The sequence below is a fragment of the Somniosus microcephalus genome, chromosome 7, assembly GCF_052327205.1.
Source record: "Somniosus microcephalus isolate GS21.2 chromosome 7, FLI_Smic_1.0, whole genome shotgun sequence".
In the NCBI taxonomy this organism is placed as follows: domain Eukaryota; kingdom Metazoa; phylum Chordata; class Chondrichthyes; order Squaliformes; family Somniosidae; genus Somniosus; species Somniosus microcephalus.
Genome location: NC_140993.1, coordinates 89,865,899 through 89,879,400, shown reverse-complemented (window position 1 = coordinate 89,879,400; position 13,502 = coordinate 89,865,899). Strand labels below are relative to the sequence as shown.

The 13,502-nt window shown below is 47.3% G+C and overlaps 1 protein-coding gene across 1 annotated transcript in view; it reads right to left on the bottom strand.

Annotated features, from left to right (window-relative positions):
* Positions 1–1,036: 1,036 nt before the first annotated feature.
* LOC147114785 (uncharacterized) overlaps positions 1,037–13,502 on the bottom strand; it is a 147,134-nt gene continuing 134,668 nt past the window's right edge. The window contains exon 2 of the mRNA XM_085993948.1: positions 1,037–1,105. Coding sequence (XP_085850074.1) covers positions 1,037–1,105 — 69 coding nt within the window. The remainder of the gene's footprint in view (positions 1,106–13,502) is intronic.

Below are 13,502 nucleotides of genomic sequence, written 5' to 3'. Positions count from 1 at the left end.
AAGGGATGTTCTGCTGCTGATGGGAGAAAAAGACCTAAGGGCAGTGCTGGTGACATTACAGCAGATCCTCCTCCCACTCATGAAGTGCCAGAGACTGGATTCTACATCAGTCACATGAAGCTTTCCATGGCTATGGAAATGTCATCTAAGTACTTCAGAGGGACAGGGCCTTGTGTCCCCAATCTGGCCCAGCATTAACAGGAATGGTGACTAACAGAGCCAGAAGTTACCACTTGTGTCTCCAAAGAGTTATGGGTGAGGTAAAAGAGGAGAAAATGTTCTCTATAAATTTCCCCACTGATTCAGCGTTGGCCAGTGTCTGTACCATCAGCCTCTGGAGAGGAAACATAACAATAAACTGAATTTAAACAAATTGGATGTTAGAAACAAATGGCGCGATTCACTGTAAGCCCAGCTAATGGGGCCAACCCACTCCATAATCAGCAGTGGGAAAGTGAAAGTGGGAAATGTTGATACTCCTATTCAGTCCATGGCACAGCACATTCGTGCTTGTGTCCCGGTTATTACAGATTAGTATCTTCCTTCCTTCAATTTTTCCTTCCTTCCTGCAGGATCAAATTTAATCTGTCTATAATTCAGATCTTCCCATTAATCAATAGTTCAGTGCTATTTGTCTTTGTCCTGTTTGGTTTCCAATACCTTTGTAACAGGCCTCAATATGTGTTAATCTGGAATTGACTGTTACTCCTCTGGAGCTGGAGGCACTCAGGATTAATTGTGGACACAAACATTTCTGACACATGTATCTGGTATGAATACACCATGATCTGAGGAACCTCATTTTGTTCAGAATCCAGCTCCTCAAAGCTTTACATTTTCTGATTCTTTCCTTCACCATCTCTTGTGTCGAGTGACTGACTGTCTTTTGCAGCAGAGCTGCCGTTGCCTCCCTCCACAGGGGAACTCCAGCATTTCTCGATCTTTCACAGCACAGCAACAGGTGTGGGCAAGATGGATGTTGATGAGTGTGGCTGCACATGTCCTACCTCTTTGGTGTCACTCTCTTGTCACATGTCTAGTGCTGGAAATGCGCTGTCAGGAAATGCGTGACATCTGAAGGACAGCCCTGGTTTTCAAAGCTGAGCTGAAATAAAAAAATTGAAGAGGTCAAAGGTGGGAAATTCCTTAGGCTTGCCGTCACACACCCGCAATATTCCAACTGCAACCACAAGAAAATGATAAAGTAGGATGGGTGCGGACAGGGGTTCATCTCTAGAGGTTGTTAATGTACCTGCAGAGTTAGTGTCGCACCATCCCAGGGTCAGCTCCTGTGTTTGGGATGTTTTGTGCTCTCGTGCTGATCTCTGTGAGTATGCAGAAAGTATCTGAGTTCAGGCCAGTGCTGGGTATATGAAAGAAAGAGTCAATGAAAGTATCAGTCAATCTCAGTTAATGCAGAGTAAAGCTCCCTCTACACTGTCTCATCAAACACTCACAGGGAAGGTACAGCACGGGTTAGATACAGAGTAAAGTTCCTTCTCCAGTGTCCCATCAAACACTCCCAGGCCTGGTATAGCACTGGTTAGATACAGAGTAAAGCCTCCCACTTTACATTACCATCTAACACTCCCAGGCCAGGTACAGTACAACTTAGATGAAGTGTAAAGCTCGCTCTAAATTGGTTGATCACACACAGCTAACTCAGATCCAGCATGTTTTAAATTCAGCGTACAGCTCCTCTGAAACTACCCAATGAAGCACACCAGCTCAGGTACAGCATGGGATGAACTTAGAATAAAAATCCCTCTACATGTAAGTGTCAGGCAGTCCCAGGTATGATTAGGCACTTTACAGCCTTCCGTACTCAATATCGAGTTCAACAATTTCAGATCATAACCTCGGCCCCCATTGCATTTTTACTTATATTTTTTATCCAAACCTTTGTTTTGGCCCCCCCCTTTTTTTTCTCTCCCACATGGCAGCTGTCTCCCATTCTGCCAGCGCATTTCACACCTAATATAGAGCCGTCTTTTGTCTCCACTAGTCCTATCACCATCTCGTCTCGTTTTGAATACCTCTTTGGGTTGAGGCGCCAAACTGGCACCAAGTTCGCCTGGGCGCTGGTTTTTGCGTAGCGTTCGAAGCTGTAGCGATCGTCAGAAATTCAGTTGAAGTGCCCCTAGAGGGAGACGGGGCGAGGCTCGAGGCGCGCCGTGTCTCTCTTAGGGCGCTGAAACTGAATATCGCAGCGCAACGTGCTGCAGTGCCATACGCTGTGACACGGCATGCTGTGGTACTGCAGGCCTTCCTCCCACTGTTAAGGGGGAGGGGCCTGCAACACCGCAAACCCCGATCGCGAATGCCGGCAAAAGAGCCCAGCACCAAGGAGAAGTGCCGGGCTCTCGGGAAACAGCCGGCAATGCTGCGGGGGGGGACCAGGAGGCCGGGGACGGAGGTGCTGGCAGGCGGCCGCCGAAAAAACGGCCGCCCCGCACCGCCACCTTATCTTGCGCCTCTGCCGGCGCAAGAAGGCCCCGTGAACCGGGCGCGGGTAGCGAACAGCGCTACAGCGGTGTTCGCTACGAAATATCGCGTTCGGGGCGCGAATGGGGCACTGCGCACACCGATGACGTCATCGGTGCTGGCGCAGCGCAAATGGCTAACGCCACCATTAGCGCCCCTGCTGAATATCGCGGGAGGCACAGCCAGTGGCGCTACAGCCACTGACTGCCTCTTTAGGTGCTAACAGGTGGTGCTACTCACCCAATTTTTCCCCCAATGTCTCTTCACTTCTCTTTTGTTCTCTCCCAGCCCCCAAACTGGCCTTTTAGTTTGTTTCATTTCCTGTGCTTTTTCAGTCTTGACAAAGGGTTTCGACCTGAAACGTTGACTCTATTTCTCTCTCCACAGATGTTGCCTGGCCTGCTGAGTTTTTCCAGCATTTTCTGTTGTTGTTCCAGGTATGGGCTAGCTTTACATACAAGTTGAGCTCAATTGCACTTGTCGTATCAAAGGCAGTCCCTTATGGCATTTGTCGAAGAAGCACCCAGTAGATGGTTAGACTCTCACCTTGGCAAAATCCTGGAATGATGGGATCCTCAGTAAAGTTCCTCACCTTTACAATCATTGTTGGGGCTTCTTGTTTCATCCCGTCTTTGACATTGAGGGTCTTGGTCCCACCAGATCTGCTCTGTGAATCCAGCGACATTTCTCCAGTCCCAGTTAGTGTGATGATGATTTGGCTCCACTCTCTCCACCCTCCTGAGATACTCTTCACTACATGAAACATTTAATATAAAAATTAATATTAATTCTAGAATATATAATTGGAATACATTCGGTCTATTTTTGTTACTATGATTATACTTAATTTGAATATGTTTGTAATGAATGACATTTGGTTGAATTACTTACCTTAATATTAAATTGTTCTTTCCTTTCCCCTATTTATAAGGACTAAACTCACTGGCAGTGTCAGCTGCCAATTCCAGCTCATCCCACAGTGACTCCCACTGTGCTGTGTAACCAGGGGTGTAAACCTGTCTCCAGGTGACATCACAAAGGAGCCAGGAAACATGTCACAAAGCAGCCCAAGCCCCTCCCACTCAAGGTATTACAGGGTCACATGACCAGTCTCTGCTCCTGGTGTGCAGTCTCACTGGGCATGAAAGCAGGTTGTACAATCAGTTCCTTCTCCAACCTTGGATATTACAGCCTCCTTTGTGCCTTCAAACAAGCCTATTCCCTGTAACAGGAAGGGTGCCACAGGCAATAAGTGGAGGGATTGTTAAGTCTGTGTGTTCTAGTTATTGTTAATAAGAATCACTGCACACAGACCACAAGAGTAAATTCAACAGGTCTTTACTAGTCGGAGGTCAGGCTGAACTGCCCAATAAATCATTACACAGCACTTATATACCGGTGTGGTCACCACCGGTATTACAGTATACAGCAGCCAAGATAAAGTAGTGCATCTCTTAAAATAGTTCTCTTAAAGGTGGAACGGTTACATACACCACAGGGATCTTCATGGGTATCAAGTGGTGGGATCATCGGAGCACTGGTGTGCAGTCTCACTGGGCATGAACGCAGGTTATACAATCAATCCCGTCTCCAACCCTGCTCCCATGTACTGAGATTCCAGTCAGGGAGCACAGCCTCCCAAAATTACCACTGATAAATTAACCCTCCCATCTTCCAAATGTGAGGTCCCACTATTCAAAGGCCCCCATGTCTACCTCTTGCTTTATACACCAGAAAGTCTCCCTTCTCTTTATATCAGCCAGTGTGTCTCCCTCCTGCTTTGGCAGAGTGAGGCAGTTTGTGGGAATGGTGTTTGGGATGAGGCAACGATATTACATCCTCCTTTGTGCTCTGAAACAAGTCTATTCCCTGTAACAGGAAGGGCATCATAGGCAATAAGTGGAGGGATCTTCAGGGTATCAAGTGGTGGGATCATCGAAGGATTAATTTGAGGGTGCATCATGGACAATAATGGGGTAAAGCTCCCTCTGTACTATCCCATAAGACACTCCCAGGCCAGGTACAGCACAGTTTAGGTACAGACTGTAGCTCCCTCTACACTGTCCCATTAAACACTCCCTGGGCAGGCAGAGCACGGGATAGGGACAGAGTAAAGCTTGATCTACACGATCCCATCAAACACTCCCAGAGGCAGGTGCAGCATGGGTTAGATACAGAAGAAAGCTCCATCTACAACAGCCCATCAAACATGGCCAGGCTGTGCTCCTGGTGTGCCGTCTCACTGGGCATGAACGCAGGTTGTACATTCAGCTCCGTCTCCAACCCTGCTCCCATGCACTGAGACTCCAGTCAGGGAGCACAGACTCCCAAAATTACCACTGATAAATTATCCCTCCCATCTTCCAAATGTGAGGTCCCACTATTCAAAGGCCCCCATGTCTACCTCTTGCTTTATACACCAGAAAGCCTCCCTTCTCTTTATATCAGCCAGTGTGTCTCCCTCCTGCTTTGGCAGAGTGAGGCAGTTTGTGGGAATGGTGTTTGGGATGAGGCAATGATATTACATCCTCCTTTGTGCTCTGAAACAAGTCTATGCCCTGTAACAGGAAGGGCATCATAGGCAATAAGTGTAGGGATCGTCAGGGTATCAAGTGGTGGGATCATTGAAGTATTAATTTGAGGGTGCATCATGGACAATAATGGGGTAAAGCTCCCTCTGTACTATCCCATAAGACACTCCCAGGCCAGGTACAGCACAGTTTAGATACAGACTGTAGCTCCCTCGACACTGTCCCATTAAACACTCCCTGGGCAGGCAGAGCACGGGATAGGGACAGAGTAAAGCTTGATCTACACGATCCCATCAAACACTCCCAGAGGCAGGTACTGCATGGGTTAGATACAGAAGAAAGCTCCATCTACAATAGCCCATCAAACATGGCCAGGCTGTGCTCCTGGTGTGCCGTCTCACTGGGCATGAACGCAGGTTGTACATTCAGCTCCGTCTCCAACCCTGCTCCCCTGTACTGAGACTCCAGTCAGGGAGCACAGACTCCCAAAATTACCACTGATAAATTATCCCTCTAATCCACGAAATGTGAGGTTCCACTATTCAATACCTAGTTTAGGTACAGACTATAGCTCCCTCTACACTGTCCCATCAAACACTCCCTGGGCAGGCAGAGCACAGGTTAGATACAGAGTAAAGCTTGATCTACACTATCCCATCAAACACTCCCAGGGCAGGTACAGTATGGGGTTAGATAGTGAGTAATGCTCCATCTACACTTTCCCATGAAACACTCCCAGCCAGGGCAGGCCGAGCACGGGTTAGATACAGAGTGAAGCTCTCTCTAAATTGGTTGACCAAGCACAGCCAACTCAGATCCAGCATGTGTTAAATGCAGCGTGCAGCTCCTCTGAAACTATCCAATGAAGCACACCAGCTCAGGTACTGCATTGTAAGAACACAGAATAAAACTTCATCTACATGTAAGTGTCAAGCACTCCCAGCTGAGGTATTGGCGAGCTTCACACACGGGTTAAGCTCAGGTCAACTTGTCACAGCAAAGGCTGAGCCTTATGGCAACTGTCAAACAGCTCCCAGTAGTAGCTGGTTAGACTCTCACCTCTGGAGTTCTTGGTCCCACCAGGTCTGCTCTGTGAATCCAGCAACCATTTCCAGTCCCAGTTAGTGTGATGATGATTCGACTCCTCTCTTTCCACCTTCCAGAGATTCTCTTCACTCCAAGAATCTTTTAAAATATAAGTGATTAATATTTATTCTAGAATCTGTATTTGGAATACAGTGCGACTATTTTTGTGACTATGATTATATTTAATGTGAATATAATTGCAATTGATGACATTTGGTTGAATTACTTACTTTCATATTACATTGTACTTTCCCTTCCCCCGATTTATATGGACTAAACTCACTCGCAGTGTCAGCTGCCAAGTTCAGCTCCTCCAACAGTGACTCCCACTGATCCTGTGTAATCAGGGGCGTAAACCTGTCTCCAGGTGACATCACAAAGGAGCCAGGAACTGTTGTATCCGTGTGCTAATGGAGACACGGAATGCAGGAGTTGGTTTCACAGGTGTTTACTGAACAAAGTCTGGAGGTGAACTAACAGATACAAGACACTATACAGGCTTACATAGCCCGAGTGGCCATTACTGGCATTACAGTACACAGGGGGCTCTTAAAGGCACATACACCACAATTCCTCCCCTTTTAGACAACCAGTACAGAACATTTGAAGTAATCATTAATTAACATGTTACAAGAACAATAATCTACACATATGCTGCAGTTAATCAATTATAAGTCAGTCTCTCTGGAGGCTTCCTGACTCGGTCCGGATAACGCTTTGGTGGTGTAGTAGTTTCTGGTGGTGTAGTAGGTTCTTTTGGCAAGGTCGATTCGGCTTGAATGCCAGTGTCGGGTTCATCTGGTTCCAGTATCACTGGATCGGAGGTAGATGCTATGGGTATCTCTGCTTCATCATTAGGCATATAGAGTTGTGGTGTAGGTTGTCCCTTTTCGGATGACTCTATGATCTGGTCAGCATGGCGCCTTATTATGCTTTCTCCAATGTCCACGGTATACATCAGCGGTCCTAGTCGTGTGCAAATAGTTCCAGGCTGTCATTTCTCGGTACGGTAGTCCCGGGCCAAAACTTGTTGACCTATCTGGAAGGTTCTAGTTGGCCTTTCATTCATGCCTTGAAATTGCCGGTTCTCCACGTCCCTTCTGATGTTTGGCTTGATCAAATCCAGCCGGCATCTTAGTCTTCTATTGAAGAACATCATGGCGGGAGTTGGTTTGTAACCACATGTGTTGCATTCCTGTATGCAAACAAGAAGTTATCTACCTTATGCTGTAGATTTATGTCTTCATTACCCATGGCCTTTATGGCCTTCTTGAAGGTCTGGACAAACCTTTCAGCCAATCCATTGGTGGCGGGATGGTATGGGGCGGACGTGTAGTGCTTAACCCCATTGTTTTTTAAGAACTTCCTGAATTCTTCGGACACAAATTGCGGGCCATTATCAGAACAGATCTGTTCAGGCAGCCCATTCCTGGCAAATATGGTCCTTAATACTGTGATGGTTTTTTCCGTGGTGGTGGAGGACATCTTTATTACCTCCGGCCACTTGGAGTGTGCATCAACCGTGATTAAGAACATTGAGTCCATAAATGGACCAGCAAAGTCGATGTGTACCCTTTGCCATGGAGATGAGGGCCACTCCCATTGATGTAGAGGGGCTTGTGGTGGGGCGTTTTGGACCTTCTGGCATCCTAGGCAGCTCTTGGTCATTTCTTCGATGTCTCCATCGATACCTGGCCACCACACAAACGCTCTAGCTAGGTTCTTCATTTTCACTCCACCCAGATACCCCCCGTGAAGCTCTTTTAGCACTTTATACTGGAGTTTGGGTGGAATCACCAGTCTGGATCCACACATCAAGGTTCCTCGGCACACTGACAGCTGTTCTCTTCTTTGCGAGAATGCTGGCAACAGTGGTTCGCCATGTGCTGGCCATCTCTTCACCGCTAAATCGTCGACTCGTGAGAGAGTCGGGTCATTTCTCGTTTCCTTTTCAATGGCAGAATTTGTTACTGGTAGACATTCCACTATGGTTGAGTGGAACATCTCCACTGGGTCCACTGTAGGTGCCTCTTCTACCGTTGGCAACGGTAGGCGCGATAAACCGTCAGCATTCCCATGCTGTTTTGATCCTTTGTATTCTATGTCATATTGGTGTGCCCCTAGGAAAAGGGACCACCTCTGTAGCCTTTGCGCTGTCATAATGGGAACACCCTTTTTAGGGTTAAATATGGAGACGAGGGGTTGATGGTCAGTCAACAAGGTAAATTTTTATCCGTGTAGGTAACGATTGAATTTCTTAACTCCCCATACCAGGCTGAGTGCTTCCCTGTCGATCTGGGCATAGTTACGCTCAGCTGAGTTCAATGAGCGTGACGCAAAAGCTATCGGCCGCTCCGAGCCATCAGGGAATCTATGCGATAATACCGCTCCTACACCGTAAGGGGATGCATCGCACGCCAGTCTGATTGGCAGTGATGGGTTGTAATGAGCCAAAACTTCCTTGGATGTGATCAAGCCTTTGCATTTATGTAAGGCACGTTTACAGTCTTCGCTCCATTTCCAAATTACTCCCGTTTGTAGCAGTTCGTTAAGAGGGTGCAGAACAGTTGACAAGTTCGGTAAAAATTTATGATAGTAATTTATCAATCCCAGGAATGACCTTAATTGTGAGACATTTTCAGGTGCTGGGGCTTTTATGACCGCTTCAATTTTTTCAGGTGACTTATGCAACCCTTCCTCGTTAATTATGTGGCCACAATATGATATTTGTTTCTGGAAAAATTCGCACTTGGGGCGATTTGCTCGTAGGCCCCGTTCTCTCAGCCTAGTGAGCACCTGCTCCAAATTGGCAAGGTGCTCATTGTCGTTTTCTCCTGTTATAAGGATGTCGTCTAGGTAGCATTGAGTCCCCGGAATCCCTTGGAGGACTTGCTCCATAGCACTTTGCCAGATAGCTGAAGCTGATGCTACTCCGAAAACCAGTCGATTGTACTGGTACAGGCCTTTGTGTGTATTAATCGTGAGATACTTTTTAGAGGCCTCTTTAACCTCCATCTGTAGATATGCTTGTGCCAAGTCAATTTTGGTGAAACGTTTCCCTCCGGATAGTGAGTTGAAAATATCTTCTATCCTCGGAAGAAGATACTGTACCGTGCGAAGGACCGGGTTTACAGTCACCTTGAAGTCCCCACAGATGCGAATTTTTCTCTGTTCTTCAGATTTATCATTATTTAACGTTTTCTTCATGACCGGGATGATGGGTGTTGCCCACTCGCTCCAATCTATCTTGGATAATACGCCTGCCTTTTCCAAATTCTCCAGCTCTGCCTCGACTGCTGGACGAATTGCGTATGGCACCGGCCTTGCCTTAAAAAACTTGGGAATTGCCGCATCTTCCACTTTTATTGAGGCGGTGACGCCTTTCAAGGTTCCTAGTTCCTGTTGAAACACTTCCTTGGCGTTGGCCAAGATGCCTTTTAATCGTTCAGGCATGACGTCATCATCATTTTTTTTCTTACTGGTCACCGTCAGTGCCTGAATAGAGTGCCAGTCTAAACGTATCTTCCTGATCCATTCAGGTCTCAACAGCGGTGGACCACCATCTTGCAGAACGTATAAATACAACTTCTGTATTTCCTTGCCGTTGTATACAACAGGCACCCTTATTTTCCCTTTTGGGTATACTTTCTGCCTCGTATATGTTTTCAAGATAATGGATGTGTCTTTCAGAGGTATATGCGGAAATAGCCGCTCGTAATCCCGTCGACTTATGACGGTCAGAGCTGATCCTGTATCTAGCGCCATTTTAACTGGGGACCCCGCTATCGTGAGGGTAACCCAAATGGTCTGGTAATCTTCTTTGGCAATTACATTATGTAATTTGAGACAGCTTAGTCTCTTGTTTCCGGAGTCGCTGTCGCTCTTCTGGTATTCGGAGCTACTGTCCGTCATCATTTGTACCTTTCTGAGCTTTTCCTTATTGATTTTTTTCCTGTCCGTGGATTTTTTTTTTCCAGATCGGCATACACGTGCAATGTGTCCAATCTTTCCGCATTGCCTGCATGCTTTGTCCTTGAACCAGCAGTCCCTCTGGTCATGGGTGGATCTGCCGCAGCGATAACATCTCTCAAAACCCTGTGTCATTTCATGGGTGCCGAAGTCCTGTGGCTTTTGCTGTGTCTCTGCAGCTCCTCTTGCGGCTGCTTCGTATGATACAGCCACACTGAAAGCCTTGTCCAGTGTCAAATCTTTCTCAGAAAGTAGCCTTTTCTGTGTTCCTTCACTTAGGAAACCGCAGACGAATTTGTCTCGAAGAGAATCTGCCAGTCCTGCTCCGAATTGGCAGTGCTTTGACAGCTTCCTTAATTCGGTGAGGTAATCAGCGTTAGTTTCATTCTTGTGCTGATTCCTCCTGAAGAATTTGAATCGTTCCGCTATCAGCAGCGGTGTTGGGTTTAAGTGCTCCTGTAGGGTATCAACAATCTCCTTAAAATTCTTGTCCCTCAGTTTGGCTGGAGTGATTAAGTTTTGTAACAGCCCGTATGTCCTTGCGCCCATTAGATTTAGAAGTACTGATGCCTTTTTATCATCCTCTATTTCATTTGCTGTGCAATATACCTCCACTCTTTCCAGATATGTGGTCCAATCCTCTATATCGCTATCGAAAGCAGTAATATTGCCAGTCTTAGGCATCCTGAAAAAAAAACGGCGCCTCCCGCGATTTCCTTTCTTCCCCGCAGAGAAAAATGGCACCTCCCGTGCTTTGCCGCCGCTGCCGCTGCTGACAACGCTGTTCTTCATGGTTTTTATTTACACAGGTATTTTTTTTAATAGGTGGAGACTCGTTCCCGGCGGACTCTCTGGGACTTTTCCCTCCCTCTGCTTCGTCTGAACGCCGACCTGCGTTGCAGCGCCGGCCGTCTCCCGAGTGCTCCACCCTCTGTCTCTGTTTACCTCCACCTTTGCTGCTCGGCCCCGCTGCAGAGCCAGCCGATGGAGCCCCAGCCCGCTGCCCAGGAAGGATTATTGCAGTACCTGCCACCAGCTCGGCTAGCTGGTGAAACCAGAGTTTTTTTTTTTCTTTCTTGTTTTTCTTCGACTTTCGTCTGAGGAATCGATCTCCTTGAGGTGCTGCCGAATTGCAGGTAAGTCCTTTTCCAATTCGTCGCCACTGTTGTATCCGTGTGTTAATGGAGACACGGAATGCAGGAGTTGGTTTCACAGGTGTTTACTGAACAAAGTCTGGAGGTGAACTAACAGATACAAGGCACTATACAGGCTTATATAGCCCAAATGGCCATTACCGGCATTACAGTACACAGGGGGCTCTAAAAGGCACATACACCACAGGAACCATGTCACAAATCAGCCCAGGCCCCTCCCACTCAAGGTTTAACAGGGTCACATGACCAGGCTCTGCTCCTGGTCTGCAGTCTCACTGGGCATGAACACAGGTTTTACAATCAGTCCCATCTCCAACCTTGCTCCCAGGTACTGAGACTCCGAATAGGGAGAACAGACTCCCAAAATTACCACTGATAAATTATAACTCCCAATCTTCAAATGTGAGGTCCCACTATTCAATGGCTCTTGCTTTATACATCAGAAAGTCTCCCCTCTCTTTATATCAGCCATTGTGTCTCCCTCCTGCTTTGGCAGAGAGAGGCAGTTTGTGAAAATGGTGTTTGGGATGAGGCAAGGATATCACAACCTCCTCTGTGCTCTGAAACAAGTCTATTCCCTATTAGAGGAATAGTGTCAGAAGCAATAAGTGGAGGGACCTTCAGGGTATCAAAGAGAGGGACCATCGGAGCATTAATTGGAGGGTGCATCATGGGCAATAAAGGGGTAAAGCATCCTCTGCACTAACCCATCAAACACTCCCAGGCAGGATATCATGTTTAATCAGTTGGTCACACCGCAGGTAAAGGCTGCACAGGCAGGAAGGGAATGGGTGACCGCCAGGCAGAGTATTAGGCACAGGCAGGTAGTGCAGTGGTCCCCTGTGGCCATCCCCCTCTCAAACAGATATACCACTTTGGATATTGTTGAGGGAGATGAATGAGAGGCGATCTTATTGAAACATATATGATTGTGAAGGGGCTTGATCGGGTGGATGCGGTGAGGATGTTCCCAATGAAGGGTGAAACTAGAACTAGGGGCATAATCTTAGAATAAGGGGCTGCTCTTTCAAAACTGAGATGAGGAGAAACTTCTTCACTCAGAGGGTAGTAGGCCTGTGGAATTTGCTGCCCCAGAAAGCTGTGGAAGCTACATCATTAAATACATTTAAAACAGAAATAGACAGTTTCCTAGAAGTAAAGGGAATTAGGGGTTACGGGGAGCGGGCAGGAAATTGGACATGAGTCTAGGTTCGGAACGGTCATGGCCCTGTGGGTAGCGGAGCGGGCCCAGGGGCCGTGTAGCCTGGTTCTGCTCCTACTTCTTGTGTTCTAATTCTGTGTTAGATTTCAGGAGATGTTCTATTCCTGTTCCTGGCTGTGGTGGAGATCACCTTTTACAGAAGGTAAGTACTGTAGAAAATATAGGGACAGAGTGATCTCCTGGACGAGTTTTGATCACCTAGATGGGTCGGAGAGGAATTTCCCAGATTTTTTCGGCCAAATTGGCCATTGGGTTTTTTATCTGTTTTTTCGCCTCTCCCAGGAGATCACATGGGTTCGGGTGGGCTGTAGAGTGATAGTAGATTTGAGGTTAGGATCAGATCAGCCATGATCTTATTGAATGGTGGAGCAGGCTCGAGGGGCCGATTGGCCAACTCCTGCTCCTATTTCTTATGTTCTTATGTTCTTATGGCTTATCGGGAGAAGGCAGCAGCAGCCAATGTCCTGGCACCATGGGTGGTTCTGCTGCACAGGACGGGAGGAAAAAGAGCGGGAGAGCTATCGTGATAGGGGATTCTATTGTAAGGGGAATAGATAGGAGTTTCTGTGGCCGCAAATGAGACTCCAGGATGGTATGTTGCCTCCCTGGTGCAAGGGTCAAGGATGTCTCGGAGTGGCTGCAGGGCATTCTGAAGGGGGAGGGTGAAAAGCCAATTGTCGTGGTGCATATAGGTACCAACGATATAGGTAAAAACAGGGATGAGGTCCTAAAAGCAGAATATAGGGAGTTAGGAGGTAAATTAAAAAGTAGGACCTCAAAGGTAGTAATCTCAGGATTGCTACCAGTGCCACCTGCTAGTCATAGTAGAAATAGAAGGATATTTCAGATGAATACATGGCTAGAGGAATGGTGGAAGGGGGAGGGATTCAAATTCCTGGGACATTGGAACCGGTTCTGGGGGAGGTGGGGCCAGTACAAACTGGACGGTTTGCACCTGGGCATGACCGGGACCGATGTCCTAGGGGGAGTGTTTGCTAGTGCTGTTGGGGAAGGTTTAAACTAAAATGGCAGGGGGATGGGAACCTGTGCAGGGAG